This window comes from Elephantulus edwardii, unplaced genomic scaffold (assembly GCF_000299155.1).
Source record: "Elephantulus edwardii isolate Elephantulus edwardi_28Jun2011 unplaced genomic scaffold, EleEdw1.0 scaffold00138, whole genome shotgun sequence".
In the NCBI taxonomy this organism is placed as follows: domain Eukaryota; kingdom Metazoa; phylum Chordata; class Mammalia; order Macroscelidea; family Macroscelididae; genus Elephantulus; species Elephantulus edwardii.
In genome coordinates, this window is record NW_006399888.1 from 627,500 (window position 1) to 651,171 (window position 23,672).

At 48.0% G+C, this 23,672-nt stretch overlaps 2 protein-coding genes across 2 annotated transcripts in view; one reads left to right on the forward strand and one right to left on the reverse strand.

Annotated features, from left to right (window-relative positions):
• Positions 1-3,371: 3,371 nt before the first annotated feature.
• On the reverse strand, positions 3,372-14,569 carry DDRGK1 (DDRGK domain containing 1). The gene is made up of 9 exons (XM_006894200.1): positions 14,479-14,569; positions 13,106-13,303; positions 11,815-11,927; positions 10,746-10,847; positions 7,377-7,499; positions 6,997-7,035; positions 4,503-4,559; positions 3,879-3,927; positions 3,372-3,538 (listed from the first exon to the last, which is right to left on the reverse strand). The coding sequence occupies exons 1-9, from the start codon at positions 14,567-14,569 to the stop codon at positions 3,372-3,374; spliced, it is 939 nt and encodes a 312-aa protein (XP_006894262.1).
• Positions 14,570-23,433: 8,864 nt separating this feature from the next.
• ITPA (inosine triphosphatase (nucleoside triphosphate pyrophosphatase)) overlaps positions 23,434-23,672 on the forward strand; it is a 9,134-nt gene continuing 8,895 nt past the window's right edge. The window contains exon 1 of the mRNA XM_006894256.1: positions 23,434-23,529. Within this exon, the coding sequence (XP_006894318.1) occupies positions 23,464-23,529 (66 nt within the window). The 5' untranslated portion in view covers positions 23,434-23,463. The remainder of the gene's footprint in view (positions 23,530-23,672) is intronic.

Sequence of the window (23,672 nt, forward strand, 5' to 3'; positions counted from 1 at the left end):
CTCGCAGTCAGTAGACTCCACAAATTACACAAAAGTACTATTTTAAACAGGGTTATTACTTTTTTAAAATAAGCTTTATTCTGTTGTTATTGTGTACCAGAGTCAGAACCAACCCAAAGCTCTGGTGGGTTTTCAGAGACAGCTAATCGCAAAAGAGGAAATTGCCCACCCTTCTCCCAGAGCAGCTGGAGGGATTGAAACCATGTGCCTTTGGGATTGCAGCACAGCTTCCTGACAGCAGGCCATCACTGTATTTTAACTAAACTTCTGGTTAAATGAATGACAGGTTGGCTTCACATTATTCAGCTTTATTAGCCCCTTTTCTGAGATTTAGACTGAGCTAAGAATACATAGATCTTTAAAATTCTTGTTATAGGGACACACACACACACACACACACACACACACACACACACACACACACACACACACACGTATGATCATTCTTATGTGTCCATTAGCCAGTTCAAATAACATCTAACTCAAAAACAAACTTATAAATATTTTGCAAAGATGTTTTAACTAACCACCAAAACCAAACTTAGCTCTGTTAATTCAGACTCACAGCAACCCTCCAGGATGGAACAGAACTGCTTCCTAGGGTTTCTGAGGCTGTAAATCTTTAGGGGAGCAGAGTGCTTCATTTACCTCTAATGCAGTAGTTGGTAGGTTCAAACCATTAACCTTTTGGTTAGCAGCCAACTTTTAATTCACTGTACTAACCAGGGCTTCTTCTCCAACCACAAAGTCTGTCAATAACATAGGGCTTGATGGTCCATAAAAAAAAAAAAAGATAAATTGTGACTGAACCAAACAGGACCAGAATGTACTCTACTGGGAACAAGTGATATGAGAACAGATTGAGCTGGGCTGTGAATAGAAGGGCCCCCCAAACAAGCAGCACATGAGGGTTATGCATACTGATGTTTACCTGACTGCTTGGAGCCCAAAGTTCCCAGTGGGAGAGAGAGGGTTGAACTCTGAAAAGGGGCTGCTTGCAGGTAAAGGTCTCAGGCAGGACCACAGGCTGCTGAAATCTGCAGCCCCTGGTTCTGAGTCACCATCTACTTGGTAAGCCACCTGAGGCAGTCACAGTGCTGCTCCGGGGTAAAATGACACCCTTAGGAAGAAATAAAAATTAACAGAGTATAGTAAATATATATTAATGGATGAAATTTATTTCTCTAATCAATTTTGAGGTTACCTGTGCAGATTCGTATGTAACTACTATGATACCATGCATGTCTGGACTACTTTTGAAGATGTTGAATCATTTGATGTAATATATTACATTAAAATGGGGGGGTTTAGGGAGCTCTGGTGGCCTAGCAATCCCGAAGGCATGAGGTTTGAATCCACCAGATGCTCTGCTTCAGAAGGAAGGGCAATCTTCTCTTGAACCACTTGTATCCATTTTGATGGTACACAACAAGGAAAAAAAACAAATACACCCACATACACACACAAAAACCCCAACACCCTCTTGGGGGTTTTAATTAACTGCTTAGAAGTATTTAAGGGGACAATGCAAGTTGTTAAACCTGGAAGTTTTCCATTGTCAGCTGTGAAGCAGTCTGAACATGTTTAGAAAGGTGGTATTTATTATTTGAAGAACTGTCCACTTGATAAATTGGTAAGATTAAGACCAACCCCTAAATCATCCATGTAGGTTTTCCCCTCTACGCTGAGCTCCTGGAACATATGGAACAGGAGACATCAGAGACTCAGGGAAGGGATGTGCTCTGCTCCCTTCTGGATCTCAAGCAATGCCCTGCGGTAGAGGCTGCCACAGCCACCGTGCTGCTGGGCGGGCTGTGGCTGAGGAAGACTGAAGGACAGGACTAAAGAGACCCTGGATCTGCTCTCTCGTTTGATGAGAAGGCCCTGCCATAGAGTGGTTTCATTACTTGCAACTTTTCCACCTGCCTTTCAATGCTACCCTTACTTCCATTCTGGCTCTTGACTTTGGCTGCACAATGAGATGATGCCCGGAGCTTGACTTAACTGGTCTGAGGTGCCATTTGGTACAAAGACTGTTGATTCTAAAGAGTAACGAGGGCTGAGAGTCACTGATTCAACCAGTCACCTCCGCTTTTCCCCTCAGGAGCCTATGTGTCTACTTCATATTGCAGCTATCCATGTCTATGCCTCCCTCTCCTCTCCTACTACACGGTGGGCTCCAGGTGGCCTTCCAGACCATGTATGTGGACCTTCATAGCACCCAATGACGCTCCGTGCCCACAGCTGATGGAAACAGCAGAGTCTCATCTTACTCGGAATACTGGTTCTACTGCCAATGCTTATAGCCTCAAAATAAGAAAAAAATCACCCCTGACGAGCCCTCAGAAAGACATCATCCCAGAGCCTGATGCACTGTCTGTGTATCACTCCTCACAGTTTCCTCCTGAACTGGAACAGAAAGTACCTCCACCAGACACCGAAGGAAGTGGGTGGCTGTGCTGAGGGACCACTTTGCACAGAAAGATGCACATTTTAAACCCAAGCCTCACCTGCAGCGCTGCGGGATGCTCACGCCACGGACAGCCCACAAGCACAAGACTGGCTGACCCTGCAGGAGACATAGCTCTCAGCCGACACCCACACCCAAGCATATGGTCCTGACACTCAACACTGGGTGTGACCACCCACGCTACTGCAACTTTTGTTCTGCCCGGGGGAGAATGGAATTCATGTGATTTGCTGTATCACAATGTATGAACAATGTCCCTCCACCCCGCAATCATGTACAGCTCAAGGAGGCCCTCCCCTTCTTTCTCCCCACCCTAGAAGTACTGGCCCAGACAATGTCCTTCACTGCCTCTGTCTGCCCCCCTCTTTATAAAGGCTCCTTCTCCCTAAGACTCTCTCTCCTTGACACTTCTCATTAACTCTCCCTCCCAGATGCTGAGCCTTCCTGCTTCAGTCTCTTGGATCTATATTTAATAGGAGACTTCTCTCTTGTACTAGGGAAGATGGTCCAAGAGAGAAATGTCCTTAATTTTGCTCTGGATGCGGGTGAGGAGAGGGGAGAGAAAGACCCTGTCTAGGTTTGAAGGCACAAAGAAATGCAGGTAGGGCGCAATAGTTCTTTTAGAATAAATTAATGCATGATAAACATGTGCCCTCCCACCTGCCTTCAAAGACCCTCCCTCCTCTAGGAGACATCTGGAGGCTGGAGGATTATACCTGGGTGTCTGAGATGCCAGGACAGGCCTTGGCCATACCAAGCCACACCAAGCTCAGTGCTCAGGGGCCTTTAATCTGTAACTGCCTCACCACATTCCATCACTGTCCTACGTTAGGAGGGAGGGAGAGGAGAGTCTGGTCAGGTGGGCTGAACCAGCTCAGAGTCCAAGAGGGAAGAGCTGGGGTCAGGCTGGGGTTTGAGTCGGGGGCTCCTGGCCCCAGGCGATGAGGGAGTTGCTGGCCTGGGCAAGTTCAGTGATGGACACCCGGCCTCTCTGTCGGATGAAGTTGGCCACAGCAGCCAGTTCCTCTGGGGTTATGTAGATGAACTTGCCCCGGTCGTCAATGACACCTGTGGGGACATGAGGGTTGCAGGTTGTGGGGCTGAGCCCTCCTAGGCATCCCTGCCTGTCCTAATACTGCCCCCTTACCCCTTCACAACCACTTGAGAGCCTTCTAGGTCCCTGGCTGCCTTGCCATCCTGGCTAGGGGCAGGTGGCACACCAGGCTTCCTCGTCTGCCCTCTCTAGGCCTTGGCAAGTCCTCCATGTAACTGCATCCCACAGTTCAGTGCTCTGCATCCAAATCCTGACCCAGGGATGATCCGTCTGCCTCCTAGCATTGCAACAAGTCCCTTATGAAGTCTCTGCAGCCGCCCTTAACATTCCAGATGTGGTAGGTTATTCTCTCACCTGTCAGAGTCCCATCAGCCAGCAGATCCTGGATGCGGTTTATGGTGTCCTGTGAGGAGAAGAGTCTTCAGCCCACAGCTGAGGGCAGCTGTTCACCTGCACCTCCCTCCCACTTGCAACTCCCTCCCAACTATACCCTCCCTCTCACCTGCATCCTCTCTCCCATTTGCACCCTCCCTCTCACCTGCACCTCCCACCCACCACAGCTGGCTTTCCATCCCTCCTCCTCTAGCTATACCCCACATAGACTATGTGCTTCTCCCTTTAAGAAAGGAGCTCTAGTCTGGGGTCCTGCGAGATCCCCAAAAAGTCTCTCTTCCAACCATGAGGGGAGGAGAATTATTTGGCCATAAAAACTGATAGAGGCTGCTGCTAAGACAACTAACTACTGGGGTGACTGGATCTGTGCTCCTTCAGCTGGAGAGGCTGGTGGTGAGGGAGGGAGTTTATACTGTTCTCCTTTCCCTTCCCTACTTGTTCTTCTGTCTGATAGAAAGGCAGGGTTCCTACACTGCTCATTTCTGGTTAGGGGTGTGGGATGGGGGGGTAAGATTCCCCACTTTCAGGACACACCACCCTTCCACCAGTCACACAGCCTAGAGTGGGCCACCTTTGGGGGCTTACCTGAGTCCGCAGGCCCACATGGGAAGCCAGGTCTTCTAGGAGCACCACCTTGGACTGCTATCAGGAAGAGAACAAGGAATGGAGGTAAGCTCCGGCCAGTCCCTGCTGGCAATGGAACCGTAGCCCCAGCAGGCTGGCGCGCTCCTCTGGCCTGGCCTGGGCGCTACAGGAATCCCCTGGGTGTTCCTCACCTCACTGCCCTCGCTCACTCTCACAACTCCCCGAATCAGAGACAAACACACTCATACGTTCTTCCTGCCTTGTCAGGAGGGATCTACCCCAAAAGTACCACCTGCCCTCAAGTCCTTATGTGGGGACCACTGTGATACACACACACACACACCTCACTCTTGTGACAAGCAGAGGACAGCTGCCACTGTGTCCCTATCTAACTCTGTTTTTTAAACATCATGGACAAGCTTGAAGGGGAAGCAGCAGGGACAGGAAGCCAGGGACATCCACCCACCAGGAGCTTTTGTAAAATACTGTCGCCGTGAACTGGTCACTGAGGCTCTGCCAGGACAAGACCGTGAGATGTAAAGGGGGGTGCAATGGCAGACACAACCCAGTTCATGCTCGTAAGCAGAGCCCAGCTGGTGGGACAGAGGAGCATACAGACAAAGAAGCCAAGCTCTTGTCAGTGGTGGGAACTCCTTCCCACTACCCTGACACACCCAGCCCTGCTCATCCATCCTTCTCATACCATCTGAGGCCCTGAGCCCACCTTGAGTAATGACTACACTAACGTTGTTGAAACATGTCCATGGCAGCTGCATCCCAGGAGTCTCCTTCACACCCTCAGTGGAGCCTCTGCTTCCCAGGGGTGCAGCTGAGGGTTCACTGCCCAGTCCCACACATGCAGCATCCCATCTCCACACACAACACGTGACTCCAGAGAGGTCTCTCGCACGTCCATGTACATTTCACAGCTAATGGGCTGGCGGAGGAGTGACATGGTGATACCTCCCTGCCTGCAGTTGGCTTGTGACTGTTTGAATGCCAGCCCGTCTGTGTAAGCACAGAGGTGAGCGAGTAGCTGGGCCATGTAGCGGGCAAACACACGGTGACCTGGCCAGCTGGCCTCTACCCACGAGGAAAGGCATGGGCACTGGGCTCTAAGTGACAGCTCAGAGCAGGTCCATGGCATCACCTCAGGTGGCCCACCAAGGTGCTGCGGGGGCCAAAAGTGTGCTATTTTCATAAAGGAGAGTGGACAGATGAGAGCAAAATCTTCCCAGCCATCCCATAGTCTGCTGGGCTCAGAAACACCCTCTAGTTCTGAAATCCCTGCCGCGAGGAGGAAGGAGTTAGATAGCAAATCCAGGAGTCAATGGCACAGGCTAGGAACACCTCCAGAAGTTTGGAGAACCCTCTAGAACAGCAGCTCCAGGGAGCCACCAAAACAGAGAGAGAGCTAGGACCATCCTGGGGCTCTGTGACGTGAGCCAGAGCTTCATGCCAGGATGCAGAACAAGGGGACACTGACACTAACCATCTCCTTGAAATCCATCTGGGAAGGCTTCCTGGAGGAGGCACTTTAAAACCACACTATCACTCACTGTGTAGTCGGGACTTTAAGTTCCAGAAATAAGCAGCAAATCATGACTGACATCCTGCCAAGAGCTGAAGCTTCCAATTAAAAGCAGAAGGGGGAACAGGGTTCTGTCAGGGGGGATGCTCAGAGTCTGAGGGTACAGAACCCTCTAGAAGCTGTTGGTGTTTCTCTCTCTTGGGAACCCAGTCCCCAGGCTATGCACCCAGCCCTGTGCTGCTGGAAAAGGGGGAAGGAAATTATGCAAGCCTGGGTTCCTGGCACCCCCTAGCACCACCCCCACCCTCGCCCCCACTCCCTCTGCGCGCCTTCCCTCAGCCGCCTCTGCACCTCTGCGCTGTGATCGCAAACCTCTCCCCTCCACACATCCTTCGTGGGAGAGGAGAAGTTGCTTAGCAGCGAGGCAGAGCAGGACGTGCTTATGCAACCTGGAACAACATCCAGGCCTCCTGCACCGAGGCTGTGGGCAGGAGGGGACACACCTGCCACCCAACCCTAGGCTCCAAAGGAAGTACCACGCTGTTCCCCCCACCCCCAGGAGCCCCAGATTCCTGGCCAGGGCAACATGGCAGGCAACACTTGTTTCGACTACTGGAGCTTCAGTTTGACACAAGTGACAGGAATGACATGTGAAAAAGCACAAAAATACAATGAGTCACGGAGCACGGGGTCTGAAGAGCAGGGAGCTGTCAAGTGTGGAGTGTGGGGAACCAGTGAAGGCTCATGTCACCCACACACCCTGGGTTCTTCTCCACCTTCCTGTCAGAGACTAAGGGACAGGCCTGGCCAGGACAGGGGCAGCTCACCCTCTGTGGCTGCCATTCCCACGCATGCACAGCAACCTCTGCCATGGTCCTTACCCTCTAGGCCCAAAGGAGGACGCCCATGACCTGCACGCAAAGGCAGGTGCTGAAACCCAAGTTCTGCTCCGTAGCTTCTTACCTTGATGTAACTGATGAACTCGGTCAGGAAGCTGTGGGACTAGAGGGGCAGAGAAATCAGGGTTGAGGAACCCTTTACATGAGGATACAGGGTCTGGTTCTCCCCAGATGACTGTGGGCACCACCTCCCACCTCAATGCCCTCTACCTGCCCACCTAACCCTTCAAGGGTGCCACCCACTCCTGCCTGCATCTGAGGGGTTCAGAACACCATACGCTAAGGACCAGGCCTCTGGTCAGCGGAGCCTGCTGGCACGGATGCCCACCCACCTCTCATGGGCAAGGCAGGCTACATATGATGGGGCGGCCAGTCTTGGTCAAAAAGAGACACCCAGCTCCTTACGGGGCACAGGGAGAGGCTGCCCAGGAATTCCAGGCCTACCTGCTCCTCAGTCATGGTCTCCCCCACGCCCTCCTCCTCTACCACGAAGGCCTCCTTCAGTTTCAGGTACTCCTCATGTTCCCGCTGGGCCTGCTCCTCCCGGGCCTTCCTCTCTGCTTCCTCCTGTGTTCACAGGGACAAAAATCAGGGATCTGGAGATGGGTGCCCTCCTCAGCCCTTTCTGGTCCCCCCGCACCAAAGAACACAAAGGATATAGCTAAGTTCTCTCTTAGGGACAGGGTGTTTTTAAGACCCTGACTCCAAGATTTACACTTAACAAAGGAGGCAGAAGCCCTTCTTCCCATCAGCTCCATCCTTACTCCCTGAATCCTTGGTCTAGATTTAGTTAAAAAACAATCTCTTAAAAACCCTGTCATGAGCTGTCTCCCTTTCTCGGCCAACAAGGTAAGTGATATGTTCTATTTACTCACCACCCCTTACCTGTCAAATCTAAAATGTCCCGTTCCACCAAAACAACTCTTCAGACAGTCTTACAAATGTCCTCATTCTTACCAAATTCACAAAACACCCTTCAGGACCCAGCCTTGCCCTGGTGTGGGACACAGCACTTCCCATCTCCCTCCTTCCTTGGGCTCCAGGCCCCCAGATTCTTCTTGATTTCTACCTCCTGGGTCACTCTTTCCCACCCCCTTCATCACCCCGCCCCAGCCCATCTCTTCTCCGCACTCTCCCTGGACGCTGTCCCCAGGCCCACAGCATCACCAGCCACGTTCTTGCCAGTGACTGCTGTAGTTGTACCCGGCCCAAACCTCTCCTCCCAAACACACAACTGTCCACGTGACACACCCACCCAGCTAGCTGAGATTTAGTGTGTACCCGGCGACCTACTCCCCACAAGTGTGGTCCCCCTCCATGGTCCCTCGCTTGATGAATCACATCCGGCCATCTGCCCTGCTCGGAAACGGGGTCCCCTCTTTCTTTCTCACTTTAACATCCTGAAAGCTTCTCAATCCATCTACTTCATGCCACCAACTGCTACTGCAGTCTTCCCTATACCCAGTCACCTTCCAGAGCCCTCAGCAAGGTCTCGCAGAGGATCTCCACGTGAAGTGAAAACTGGCCAGGGAATATAAAAAGGTAAACCCAAAGCATCTTGTAGTGCCAGGAAGGAAGGAAGCACTAAAAAAAACACACAATGAGGGTGTGTCAACAGGACACAGGTCCCAACTAAAACAACTCCCTAAAGGAGTGCCAAGGCCAAGTGCCACAATATTCAGATTTGTGAACACATTATACAGTGTAGTAACTGTTGATGTGCACTGTTGAGTCGGAACTGACCCATAGCTGACCTTCCAGAGGGTTTTAAGAGGCAGTTAATCTCACAGGAGAAGACTGTCCATCCTTCTCGTGAGGAGCAGCTGGTGGATTATTCGAACCACATGCCTCTGGGATTGCAGCATAACTCCGTACCACTCGGCCACCAGAGCTTGTTTTTTGAAGAATACAGTACGAAGAGGGTTGTGAGAACATCAAGGAGGTGATCAAGGTTAATGTCTTCTGTAATAAGTCAAGGTGACAGCACATACGTGTATGGAGGTACTTCACCTCCATGGTCTTCCTTCCAGAAATCCAAAATTCCAATCTAAGTGTGAGAAAAACAGCAGCCAGACTCAGGGTGGCAAACCCTATAAAGTATGAGACCAGCACTCAAGAATGCCCAGGTCTAAGGGAGCTCTGGTGGCCTAGTGGCAAGAAGCTCCACTGCAATCCCAGAGGCACGCAATTTGAATCCTCCAGATGCTCTGCTGGAGACAGAGGGGCAATCTCCTCCTGTACCAGTCATATACGATTTGATGGTACACAAACACACAAAGATTGCCAAGGTTTTCAAAGACAGGGAAAGTCTTAGGAACTGTTAACCCTAAGAAGTTGAGGGAGACAGGATAGCTAAGTGTAACATATCCTGACGGACTCTGGAACAGAAGAAAGGCTTTGGGGAAAACAGTAATAAAAGCTGAAAAGAGTACGGAATTTAGTTGATCACATATCAATGCTGGTTCATTAGTTATGACAAATGGACTTTATTAATATAAGCTAGTAATAGGGGAGTAGAAGCAGGAGTGGTATCCACTTCCTAAACAAGCCTCCAGAAACTCTATGAACTTTTATACATGTAGATAGTTGTAAAGGAGCTTCAGGCCTTTTGTTCATAGGGTCGTTATGAGTCGTGCTCGACTTAAAAGCAATCAACAGAGGGAGGGGGTGGGTAGGGAGAAAAGTGCAACAATGAATGAATGACTGGAAATCCTAAGTCTCTATACACTTTCATTAAAATTACTTAAAAAAAAAAAAGGGCAACCAACAACAACAGTAGGGGAAACTGAGGCACAGGAAGGAAGAGCCTGAGGATGGATACTGACAAGGACAAGGAAGGATCAATATTCAGAAAGGTGAAGTCCTCCCTGCTAATACCACCTTCTGCTGTACTCAAGTTCATCTGCTACAACACCTGGGGCCAGATTGCCTGCCGTGCAGGGTCTCTGGACAGCAAAGGCCAGTCACAATACAGGTGCCAAGCTGTGGGGTCCTCCTAGCTGGGACAGCCCTAGCTCTTACCCTACTGACTCCACAGCTCTATGAAGCTCCCTTTCTCAGGATCCTGGTTCTGAGACTGGAGGAAGCGGTGAACAAATGCTCATCAACTGTCTTCACTCTGGAGCCCTCACCTCGAGTATCTCCTCTGTGGAAGGTGGGGTACAGTCACAGCACAGGCACGTCCCAGCTAACACTCAGGGCCAGAGGTGGGCTAAGCAGTACGCATAGTACGCATGAGCATGGCTTGATTACGTTCACTTGTTAATCTGTGCTGAATAATTCATTTCGGCACATCCAGGGACAGAGGAGATGTGGAGATTCGGCGGGAAGGCACGACTGGACCTGTCTGTACCTTGCGTGTCGGGTAATCTGGGCCCACTCAGCAGAGCTCCAGTGGCCTAAGAGGGAGTCACACTGCTAACCCATGGGCAGCATCTCTAGCATTTCCATCAGCAACTCGGAGGAAGAAAAACGGGCAATCTCTTCCCGCTCCATTCACAGCCTCCACAAACCCACTAGAGGGTCGGCTATGAGTCAATTCTGACTCACCCAGCAATGAGATGAGCTGAAGCCCTATGCAAGGCCCTCAGGATCTGGACTGACCTTACCACGCTGACCCCTCCTCCCTGCTTCCTCTGCTCCAGCCACTCAGGCCACCTCAGTGCCCTTCAGTCAGGCTTCACACAGGCCATTGTCTGAAGCTCAAGGACCAGACAAACCAGGACTCGTTCTGGCTCATCTTCTAGGCTGGAAGTGTCGAAGGTAAAGCAGGCCAGCCAGGGCAGGGGTCAGAGGTCTGGGGGTCTACGTCACCTTCTGTTCCTCCTCTAGGCGGAGCCGCTCCTCCTCCTTCTTCCACTCGGCCTCCCGCTGGGATTCCAGGCGCTTCCGCTCCTCTCTCTCTGCCTCTTCTGCCTGGAGGGGTAAAAAAGCCAGTTACCATCACCACCACCCAGATTCCCAGCAACCTCCGGAGTGGCAAGATAACCACCCTCCACAGAGGTTTTGTTTCTGTTAACGTGGAAGTGTGTTTCGTGTTTTCTTTTTTAAAAAAATTTTATATGTGTGTGTGTGTGTACGTACCATCAAATTAGATCTGACTGGTACAGGAGGAGACTGTCCCCCCTTCTTCAGCAGAGCATCTGGTGGATTTGAACTGTGCACTTCTAGGATTGCAGTGCAGCTTCTTGCCACTAGGCCACCTGAGCTCGCTTTATTTACATTTTTCTTATTGTGACTTAAGTGAAAAGTTCACAAAACAAATTGGTTTCCAATCGATCAAACACATTTTGTTTTAGAACTTTAATTACAGCACCCACAATATAACCGCACTCTCTCCACTTCCTGTGATTCTTACTTCCATTAATCCTCTCCTGCCCCTTCCTGCTTTCTGGCCTTTCTCTATGGGCATGTGTCGCTCTTTTGACCTTATTATGGTTGAACAGAATATATGCCTTTGATATGCGGTGTTGATAAAGAACACTGGACGGACTGTCAAAAGAATAAACCAATCAGTCTCAGAGGAAGTGTAACCAGGGTGCTCCTCAGAGGTGAGGATGGTGAAACTTCTCTCACAGGGGCATGTCGTCAGCAGAGGCCAGGCCTTGGAAGGAGCTATCATAATGGGAAAGGTCAAGGGTCAGAGAAAAAGAGGAAGCCCCTCAACAAGATGGACTGACACAATGATTGCACTAATTGGTTTGAACATGACGGAGCTTGTGACCATGGGACAGGACAGGGCAGGGGCTTGTGACCATGAGGAAGGACAGGGCAGGGGCTTGTGACCACGGGGCAGGACAGGGCAGGGTTCAGATCTCCTGTTCATTCTGCTGCAAGGAACAGGCAGGCAGAGACCTTCCCATGTCCAGCGCTCCCCACTTACCTCACGCTGGGCTTTTCGAGCCTGTTTCTCCTCCAGCTTCCGTAGCTTCTTGGCTCCAATTTTGCCTGACACATGAGGTTCCACTGGCTTCTCAATGCCTTCTTCCTCCTGGACTGGATATGGTCAGGATAGACATTTTAGGCCCTGGTCAGAGGATTGGTGTTCCTTTCCTCTAAGGGAATCCCCTTTGCCTATTTTTTAATATTACAAGCCAAGCTCTGCTCACCACAAGCATCTGCTGTGAGGAACCTGCATTCAGAGATTGTGTGTGTGTGTGTGTGTAAAAGAGCAGGGAAGGGCTTGAGAACCATGAATAGGGTAAGAGGACTGAAGAAAACATCAGAAGTTGTATAATCATGAAAAGGGAAACCTCTGGTTCCAATGTCCAAGAGCACACCGGATCACAGACGGGGTTATCTGGGCTACAGAAGTCTCTGGTTTCTGTCTCTGAGCCAAACATTCCCAGGGAAGGATAGTCCCCTGGGAAATTTATCCCAGGCAAATCTGAATCCTTTTTATTGTTAACCAGGAGCTGCTGAGGGTTCTGATCTCAGGCCCTGGTCAGGATTATCCCTTTCTGGCAACAAGCCCAGACCAAAATCAGAGTCATACTTGGATGGGTGGAAAGGTAAAGACCTAGTGGTGATGCCCAAGAGCAGGCTGTCTGACCCACATCTGAGGCATGATGGTGACCTAAGAGAGGGCTTCTTTTTTCAGCCACCTCCAAGGGTATAAAGGCAAAAGCTTCAAATGCCCTGTTTCTGTGAGAGGGCCAAATTTCTCTGTTTCAGGTACTTGGAGAAGAGGCATTCTTCCCCACAGTCCTAAGGGCTCTGCTGGGCTTTCAGCAGTGTATGGAGGTGTCTAAGTTAATAGGATGTCTCTATCCCAAACCCCTCTTCTGAAGTTAGATATGACTGAATCCCAGGACCTGTAGAAACTCCCAGGACAGAAGCCCCCAGCTAGGCACTGTCAGTACGGTGAGGCCATCAGGGAATGAGTGTGTTTACTCATTCACACCTGGAAGGTGCTGGAACAGAAGGGTAGGATGAGCAATCTGAGAACCCCTTCCCCTCCTGCTTAGACACTGAGAACCAAGAGGAAAGACAGGGCTGGACAAATGACGTGGATGTCAGGTCCCAGAACTGTTAGCCCTAAGCATCAAAGCCAGGCACCCAGCATTCATCCCAACCATCTAGCTTCACACCATTCCACCCACACTGTGGTTTCACACCCTATTTCCCTGACCCCTCAGCTATAATCCAGCCTTGTTGCACTGGGTCCTTCTTACCTGGGACAACTGCCTCCTGTTCATTTTCATCCAATTCTGCCTGGACCATTCTCTGGGCTCGACGCTGGGCCTGCAGGCGACTGCCCAGGTCCCTCCGCCGCCGGGGCCTGCCCTCAGCTCTCTGCTCCTCGGGCTCCAGGCGGCCTGCCTGGGCCTCTCGGTCCGTTACACCTTCATTGTGCTGTGGTTCTCGGCCAGCTGCAGTGAACAAAGGAAATATGATGCCGCCAGCTGTCAGGTCCACCAGATGGCAGGAAGGCCAGCATCCTGGAAGCCTCACGTTCCATTTCTTCACCTCCTCCCAGGTTCCTGCTACCCACAGAACAAAGCCCCAACTTTTCAATCTGACCATTTACAAGGGGGAAATAAGGGGGGAGACCTGCACCTTGGTTCTAAGGAGCAAGTTCACTCTTTCCCTTCTACCTGTGTTGTCACCTTCCCTCCTCTCAGGCCCTACCCTTCCCAGGCTTTTCAGTGGTGTCTGTCTTGCAAAATGGAGCAGAGGCCCTACCTTTGGAAAGCCCAGCCCAGCCTTCCCAACCACATCTGAATGCCCGCTGCATTAATGCACTGATTTCTTGTCTCACATTTGCCATGCTTAGATAGCATTCCAGCCCCAGGGTATACTGTTGGTAGAGGCTGGGTAACCTTGTTGACTGCCTTTTTCCTCAGCATCTTTTTCCCCTGACCAAGGGGCACGCAGGTACTCTACAACAGTCAGTGGTCCCAAGGAGCAGGAGAGACATCATACAAGCCTATATGATGCTATTAAATGGGAAGGAGGGGGTGACAGGTATATTGGTTAGTTCATCGACCTGACCAGTAGCATGGTTTTAGGTCAAGGGTGCAGCTGTGGGGTACAGAACGGGGTGCAATGGTGGGCCAGGTGGCATCGGTGCTTTTCTTGGTGGGAAGGGGGCTTCAGAGAACATCCTCTTCATTCTCCCTAAAGCTCGTAGCAGGAGAGAGATCACTCCAGGTGCACCACTAGAAACTGCTCTGGAGCTTGGCTGGAAGCAATAGGAATCCTGATGATGTACAATGAGCGCAGAACTGCCCAGAATAATGAGGGATGGGAGTAGGCAAATGCCAGGGTCAACGCTCTGGCTCTAGGCTGGGAGAAAGACACAGGGGTAGCTGCGGACCGGGAGCACTGGGCCCAGCAGTTCCTTGCTCATCCCTCTCCGCCTGCACATATGCGCATGCGCAAGGCCTGTATCCCGGCCGCCCCTGCGCTGTCCAGCACCGGGCTCTCAGACAACCCCGTAAACCACGCACACGTCGGACGCATGCGCAGTAGCCTCAGTAATCCGGCCTATAGAGAAAGCTGCCGAGCTCGGACCTACGGGCCCTGGCTCGGCGACACTGCCTACCTGCCGTCGCCCGGCCTCGAAAACGTGTCAGGAAAAGGATAAGGCCGACAAGTACAGTCGCCGCTACCAGGTACACCACCGGCGCCACCATGACGGTAATTTCCGGCAGCACCAGCTCTTCCGCCCGGAAGCTCCAATCTCCCAGGCCCCGCCCCACGCTCGTACAGCCCCGCCTCCTCCCCGGTTAAGCCCCGCCCCACGCTCTCCTCCCCGGTTAAGCCCCGCCCACCGGCCGTCCCGCCCAGACTGCGCAACTCCGTATTTTTCATTTTAACTTGTCAAAAAAAATTTTCTCATGTCTGTCTTCTTATGATTTTTTAAAAGAATTTTTTATTATTATTATTATTATTTGTGTGTACTGTCAAATTTTATCTGATTGATACAGGAGGAGATTGCCCCTCCTTCTCCAGCAGAGCATCTGGTGGATTCGAACCCATGTACTTCTGGTATTGTAGTGTCTTGCCAATAGGCCACCAGAGCTCCCTCTTCATAAGATTTTTCATTTTATTTTATTAATTTTCATGAACATGTAGAGAGATTTTGGATTTCCATTCATTCATTGTTGCACTTTTCTCCCTGCCCACCTCTCCCCCACCCCCCAGTTCGCTCTTCTCTGAAAAATAAAAGAAAAATTCCTTCATTGGTATGCAATCTCCCCGCTCCGAGTACACTCCACTATGCAACCTTCATTCTGGATTTTGGTGTTCATACGATTTTTTAAAAAAATATATTTTTAGGGGAGCTCTGGTGGCCTAGTGGCAAGGAGCTGCAACTACAATCCCAGAAGCGTACAGTTCGAATCCACCAGATGCTCTGCCGGGTGAAGGAGGGACAATCTCCTCCTGTACCAGTCAGATCTGATTTGACGGTACACGCACACAAAAATAATAATGAAAAATATATATATATATTTTGGAGAGATTTTACATAAGTTCTTATTTACATCTTTTTCAGTGACATTGTTTACACTCTTCACAGTATGTCAGCTTCTCATTTTCGTTCTTGTTCTGTTTTCATTTATAGCTTCTTTGTCCCCTTGTTGTTGTTGTTGTTGTTATGTACCATCAAGTCGCTTGCGACTCATAGCGACCCCACGTACAAGAGCCCTAAAAAGAGCCCTAAATGCCGTTCTATCCTGTGCCAACCATGCGGGCTCAAACACACTCATTCCCACCACTCCACTCACAGAGTCTTCCTCTCCTGCGCCATCCCTCCACTCTCCCAAACATGATGTCCCTCTCCAAGGACCAGTCTCTCCTTACAACATGCCCAAAGTATGTCAGACGAAGCTTCAGAATCCTTGACTCTAAGGAACATTCCGGCTTCACGCTATCTCCAGGACAAACCTGTTTACCTACTGGTAGCCCAAAGGCGGTTTTTCTGTGGCAGTTTGAATCCACCAGCTGCTCTGCAGGAGGAAGATGGGCAGGGTACTGAATGATTTTCAGCCTCTGAAATTCTGCTGGAGGGTCAGCTACCAGTCAATTTCAGTTCCACCACAATGAGTTTTTCAGTTGACTAGCCAGGGAGCTCTAGTAGTTTAGTAGTAAGGAATTGCACTGCCAACACAGAGGTGGTGGTTGTTATTATGTGCTGTTGATAACAGCCCTATACCCTACACTATTCCTGTGCCGATCTCACTGTCTCCAACACACCTACATCCATTACCCCAATCACTAAATCAATCCATCTCCACCAGAGTCTTCTTCTCCAGCGCTGTCCCTCCATCCTCCCAAGGACTGGTCCCTCCTTGTCCAAAGTATATCAGAGGCAGATTCAGAATCCTTGCCTCCAAGGATCAGCCTCGCTTCACCCTCTCCAGGAAGAACGTTTGTTCTTTTAGCAGTCCATCATATATATTCAATACTTTTCTCCAAAACAGCTCAAAGGCATCAGTTCTCCTTCTATCATTCCTAGTCATTGTCCAGCTTTCTGATGCATAGCAAGTGATTACAAAGACCATGGCCTGTATCAGGTGCATCTTAGTCTCCAGACTGACATTATTACTCTTCAGTACTTTGGAAAGGTCTCTGACAGCACACTTTCTCAATGCAATTTGTCTTTTAATTTCATGGCTACTGGTGCCAAGAGTGTTGATTGTGGAGCCAAGCAAACTGAAGCTATTTACAATCTCAATCTCCTCACCATCTATCATGATGCTGCCAATCAGTGCAGTGGTGAGAATCTGTTTTCTTGATATTGAGCTTCAGTCCCTATTGAAGGCTGCAGTCTTTGACTTTCTGCACAGAGGTATGTTTTTCAAATCCACCAGCTGCTTACCAGAGAAGGATGCGCAGTCTCCTGCCTTATAGTTTACCTCTGAAAACCCAGTGGAGGGTCAGCTGTGGATCAGTTCAATAGTGGTGGTGGTTGTTGTTGATTGCCTTCGAGTTGAGCATGACTCGTAGTGACCCTATGATCAAAAGGCCTGCAGCCCCTCTACAACTACAACAGTTATCTGTAATAGTAAGGATTTTCTCACTATCAGCCTGATAACCAATATCATGATGGATGGGAAAAAATTGAGGTTGTCAATTATTTCATCAACACCTTTGGCACCAAGGGTGCCAACTCCAGCAGTCAAGAAATAAAGACATTGCATTGAGAAAGTTTGCTACTAGTTGTAAGGTCACCAAGGAAGGATAGAACACAGTTCAGACCAAGAAAGACAGATTATTGAGGAGAAACTGCCGAGCTGGCTCTTATGCAGAAAACCAGCCCCCCCTAAAAGTTAGAGGGGGGTTTTATATTCTCTTACAAGGAACTTAGGGAAAGGGATGCTCACAGATGTTTTTTACAAAATAGGGAAGTGGGCTGGGGTCTCATAACTATTTCTGGGAAAGAAGATAGAGCAATTTCACAGTCTTGACAGAAATAGCCACAGCTGCTGATTTCTGTGATTGGATCATTTCAGGAGCTATTCTAAGAGAAGAAGGAAAGGGCTCTGCAGTCGAATACTAGGGACTTAGCCAAAGTACTGACGAGCCATGATACCAACTTGAAGACTAAGGTGCAGCTGATTCAAGCCAGGGTCCTTTCAATCACTTGCTTCACTTCTAAAAGCTGGACAATGAATACAGATAGAAGAATTGGTGTCTTTGATCTATGGTGTTGGAGAAGAGAACTGAATATCCCACGGACTGCTAAAAGAACAATCATGTGTCTTGGAGAAGGTGCAGCTGGGTTGCTCCTTAGAGGCAAAGATGGCATAGCTTCGTCTAACATACTTAGAGCATGTTGGACAAGGAATAGGAGGGTTATTCCTTGGAAAGGGCGTCATGGTTGGAAAGGTGGAGGATCAGCAAAAGAAATAAACACCCTCGACAAGATGGATTGACACAGTGACTGTAGCAAAGGACTTGAGTTTGTCGAAAATTATGAGGATGGCACAGAACAGGACAGGGTTCTTTTATTCATAGGTTCACTGTGAGTTGTACTCGACTCGATGGCACATAACAGATCTGTACTATTTTCTTTCTTTAAAAGAGAGTCTTCAATTTAAATAAATTGTTATATGGTTTACTTAGGCCTATAGTATTATACTTAAAAGTAATTGGTAATACTATAATATTAGGTTATACTAGAATTAGTGATCCATTTTTCAATAATAAGCATTGAGATATCTATAGGAAATGAAAATTTCCCTTTTTTTCTTAAGAACCTATAAACATTGTATAAATTTGGGGATGAAATATACCTCCTTAAAGGTGAAGGCTCTTTAGAACTGAAGATAGTGAGACTTAACTTGCTTTGGACCTCTCCAGAGTACTAAAGATCAACGATGTGAGTCTGGAGACTACAGTGCACCTGATCCAGGCCATAGTCTTCACAATTATGTGCTATGCATCAGAAAGTCAGACAATGATGAAGGAGAATTGATACCTTTCAGCTGTGGTTCTGGAGAAGAGTATTGAATATACCATGGTCTGCTAAGAGAACTAACAGGATTGTCCTAGAGAGGGTAAAACTAGGCTGCTCCTTGGAGGCAAGGATTCTGAAGCTCTGTCTGATGTACTTTGGGCATGTTGCAAGGAGAGACCAGTCTTTGGAGAGGGACATCGTGCTTGGGAGGGTGGAGGGAAAGGGCAGGAGAGGAAGACCCTGGATGAGATTGATTGATTCAGTGACTGGGGTAATGGGTGTACAGACAGTAATGTTGGCTCAGGATAGAGCAGGGTTCAGAGGTGTTGTACGTAGGGTCGCTATGAGTCGCAGGCAACTTAACAGTGCATAACAACTTTGGATATTCATACAGTGGGGAAAGAATAATCACTGTGAAAGGGCATGTTTGGCAAAATGAGATGGATTGACACAATAACTACAATGGAATCAAACATAACAATGATCAGGAAGGTGGCACAAGATCAAGCCACATTTCATTCTGTTATATTATTGCCATGAGGCTAAGCCAGCTGGAAAGCAACGCACAACATAAACTGTTTTAAAAAATCCCAAAAACCTAGAGGCAGAATATGAGTTCAGGACTATTTACAAAGCAAATAACTACTCAGAATATACTATTACCATAAAGCTAGGAGTGTGTGTGAGTGAGAGATATGACAGAAATAAACATTATGTGATCAATTGTAGGACATGAAGATTATATCATTATGGAGTGGAGGTTTGGAAGAGGTTTGAAACATGGCAATATGTTGACATCATTTGTTAATTGGCATGGTGGGGAGTTTGACATTTATTATTATTTTCTATAAGTTTGAAATACTTTACAACTCATACGTTATTAAAATATTTTAGAGCAGTTTTAGTTATTTTTTAAAAATGATACAAAGTAGAGTTCCTATATGCTCTTTTCCCCCTTGCACAGTTTCCTATGTTAGTAGAATCTTGCAGTTGTTAACTAGGTGCAGTCAAGGCAGGTACAACTTAAAGCAACCCTATGAACAACAGATCTGAACCCAGTCCTATCCTGTGCCATCCTCATCATCTCTGATATTTTCTAGCCTATTGCTGCAGTCACTGTGTCAATCCATCTGGTTGAGGTTCTTCCTTTCCTTTGCCATCCCTCTGCCTTTCCAAGCATGATGTCCTCCAGGGAGCAACTTCTAATAATAGGCCAAAATATGTGAGATGAGCTTTTATCTTCTTTGCCTCCAAGGAGCACTCTGACTATACCTTCTCCAAAACATATCTGTTTGTAGCAATGAATTAAAGAAAAGAAAAAAGACATGTCTGTTCTTTTGACAGTCTATGGTATAGTCAGTACTCATCTCCAACACCACAATTCAAAGACATCGATTTTTCTGTCATCCTTATTCATTGTCCAGTTCTCAGCAGCATAGCAAGTGATTGAAAAGACTATGGCTATGGCCTCAGATGGGTAAAGGGAAAAAAAAACCCAACACCAAAACTCAACAACTCTGCTATATCTCTATTAAAAAAAAAACCCCAAAAAAATAAAAAAAAAAACAACCCAAACAAAAAATCTAGTGTATGATGCAAGAGAAGTACTGACTGAACAGGGAGGTCCTCTCCATTCATAATCTGGGTGACAGTGTCACTCACACATCTGGAGTACAGAACCCTCAGAGACTCAAAGAGCCTGTCACAGCCACAACAGCCAGTTAACACTAGGGATGAAAGTTACGGGATTCAGAAACCTGAGGCTTCGTCAACTAAGAGGAATAAGTTCCTCATCTCAAGAGGACTTCTGACTCAGACTGGGTAAACAACCCCAAACACACAAATAGGCCTTCTGCTGAAGCCCGACCATATTCAGCCTGAAGTTCCTGCAGGTCTGCCCAGAGAGTTATTCTAGGAACAACACAGGGCAGGTAGGAACACCCAGTCAATATAATTTTCTTGTGCTGTCCCTCCCAGAGGTACCATCACACAGAATAATGACTGCTGACAACCAAGTAAAATGAACACTATAGGAAGTTACCATTAATACTCATGGACATACTTCCCCAAACCAAAACAAAAAACCCCACTCCTCCCCCAAAAAATTTACCTCTAGATTGTGTATACTGCACAACAAAGAAAACATACTAATTTTGTGTTAAACTTTAAAACAAAAAACCTATGGCTTGATACACTGCAATCCCAGAGGTGCGCGGTTCAAATCCACCAGATGTTCTGCTGAAGAAGGAGGAACAATCGCCTCCTGTACCAGTCAGATCCAATTTGACGGTACACACATTAAAAAAAAAAAAAAAAAAACAACAAAAACAAAAAACAACCTATGGCTTGAATCAGATGCCCTTTAGTCCTCAAACTAACGTCACTGCTCCTAACTAACTTGGAGTGGTCCCTGACTACAGATGTTTCCAGTTACCTCTCCTGATCTCCTGGCTGCTGGTACCAAGTGTACTGATTGTGGATCCAAGTAAGATGAAGTCTGACAGATTTACTCTTTCCTCCATCTGTCATGATGTTGCCTATATGTCCAGTGGGGAGAATTTTTGTTTTCTTGAGATGCAATCCATAGTAAAGGCTGCAGTGTTTGATCTGCAACAAGTGCTTCAAGTCCTCCTCACTTTAAGCAAGACACCTTGTGTCATCTGCATAACACAGACTGTTTATGAGTCTTTCTCCAATCCTGATGTCACCTTCTTCTTCATAGAGTCTAGCTTTTTAAGTAATTTGCTCAGCATACAGATTGAATAAGTATGGAAAAAAAGATGCAACCCACACCCCTTTCTTAATTTTGGACTGTGTAGTGTTCCTTTGCCTTGTTCCCTCAATAGCCTCTTGGTCTCGATATAGGTTTTGCATGGGCACAATTTAGGTTTTTTGCAATAATAAATTTAGTTTTCAGTCATAATTTATATCATCCTCACAGTCAAATGCCTTTGCATAGTCAATAAAGCACAAAATAGAACTTCTGTTATTCTTTGTTCTCAGCCAGGATCCATCTGACATCAGCAATAATATCCTTGGTGTCACAGCTTCTTCTAAATCGAGCTATGTACTGCACTAGCTGTTTTTTAATAATCTTCAGCAATAGTTTGCTTGCATGTGGTATTAATGATGATGTTGTTGTTGATTGCCTGCGAGTTGGACACTATTCATAGCGACCCTATGAACAAAAGGCCTGAAGCCTTTCTATAATTATCGACATTTATCAAAGTTCATAGAATTTCAGGAGGCATGTTGTTTAGGAAGTGAATGCTTCTCCTGCTTCCAAGGTGTTAATGACACTGGTTGATAGTTTCCACATTCTGTTGGATAACCTTTCTTGGGAATGAAAAAAATATATGGATCTCTTTTAGTCAGTTGTTCAGGCAACTCTCCTCCAAATTTTCTGGCATAGACTGGTGAGCATGTCCAGGGTGGAATCTGTCATTTGAAACATGCCTATTAATATCCCATAGATTTCTTATTTTTTGCCAGTGCCTTCATTACAACTTGAGCTTATTCTTTTATTACCATTGGCTCTTGATTATACAGTGATGGTGATGGTGTTGAGTACCACTGAGTCAGAAACGACCCATAGCTGACCTTCCAGGAGGTTTTCAGAGTGAGTAAATCATATGGGAGTTGATTCCCCATCTTTCTCCTGAGAAGCTATTGATGGATTCAAAATGCATGCATTTGAGTTGACACTGCAGTTCCTTACCATTAAGTCCACCATAGCTCCTTTTTTTTTTAAATCATATGGTACTTCCTGAAATATTTCAGTGTTGGCCGCCAATTCTTTTTTGGTATAGTGTATCCCCTCCATCATCTTTTGATGCCTCAAGATTTTGCTCATTGCATCTTTAGCCATTGCAGTTTGAGGCATTAAATCACACAGGATATTGCACGTTTCTTCTGAGAAGCAGCTGATGGATTTGAACCATCTGTCTTTGTTCTGGCACTACAACTGCTTACCCACTAGACCATTCATCAGAAAGGAAAAAAACTTTCAATGAGACTGATTGACACAGTGACATTGGGTTTAAGCAAAGTGGAGATTGTGAGGCTAGCACAGTACCAGGCAGTGTTTCCTTATGTTCATGTAGGGTGTAAACCAACTCCATGGCACCTAACACAACAGTCTTAAGACTTGTCCTTAGTGTTTCTGCTTCAGTATCAGAATATAGGTCACCATCCAAAATAATGGTTTTCACACTTGGAATAAGCATCAGAAAAGTCTGGGGAGCCTGATAATAATGCAGACCTCTCCTTTCTGGTTCTTCAGTAGAGCCCTTTTGGAAAGTATTGCCCCAGGGAGCTAAATACATTATTAGAGGGCCAAGCCCCATTTCATCACAGGTGACCCTGTTGGGTTATGTCCTATTCCTTGCTGTGCTCCGGATGCAAAAATCTGACTTAAGACGGTAGAGATGAGATGATGGGTTTAAGAGATTGGTAGTGAGGTGGAGAGAATGGAAATACTGAGGTCCAAAATCTGGGAGGTAGGTGAAGAAAATAGGTTTATTCTGGCTATACCAATTTTAAGTCAGTCAAGCTGGCTGATCAGAGCTGGCCGGAGAGTAGGCAGTTAGAGGAAGGTTTCTGGAGGTGGAGTCAGAATAGAGAATCCGGTGAGTCTCTAGCCCAGAGGGAGAGTTTTAGGCAGTTTAGGAGGTGCCTGGAGAGGCATCGCTTCACCGGTTCTGAGGTTGGGACGAGGAGGTTCATTGATCTCCTGGGCGCCTTCGTTCCAGCGGGAACGGAAAGCAGGCGCAGGAAGGGGTATGGTGGGCGCAGTACTGGGAGTGCACTGCAAAGCACACTTTGAGCAGATGGGTCTTGGCGCCCTAGTCTCAGTAATGATACCGCGGCCTCTAACAATGCGGGCGCACCGTGGCAGCGCCGCTTCCCACCCTCTGAGGCTCGGCGGGCAGCCGACGCGGCCTCTGCACAGCATTGAAGGTCAGAATGTCGCATCCACGCGAGCAGAGCCTGCAGCACCCGAGCGCCCTTCCTGGGAATCCCCGGTCGGAAGCCGGCCCGCCTCTTCCGGCGCCAACCGGAAGTGCTCTTGCTACTGGCTGCAAAGGGGCTCCTGGTGGGTAAGCTGGCTGGACCATCGCCACCATGGCGGCCTCCTTGGTGGGGAAGAAGGTCGTGTTTGTCACAGGCAACGCCAAGAAACTAGAGGAGGTGCGAGAAGAGCTTGGGGGTGTCTTCCGAGAGACTGCTAGGGATAGGCGGAGAAGGGGTTTCGTAGAGAAGGGAAACACGTGTCCTCAAGGGAATTGGAGAGAGAGAGAGAGAGAGAGAGAGAGAGAGAGAGAGAGAGAGAG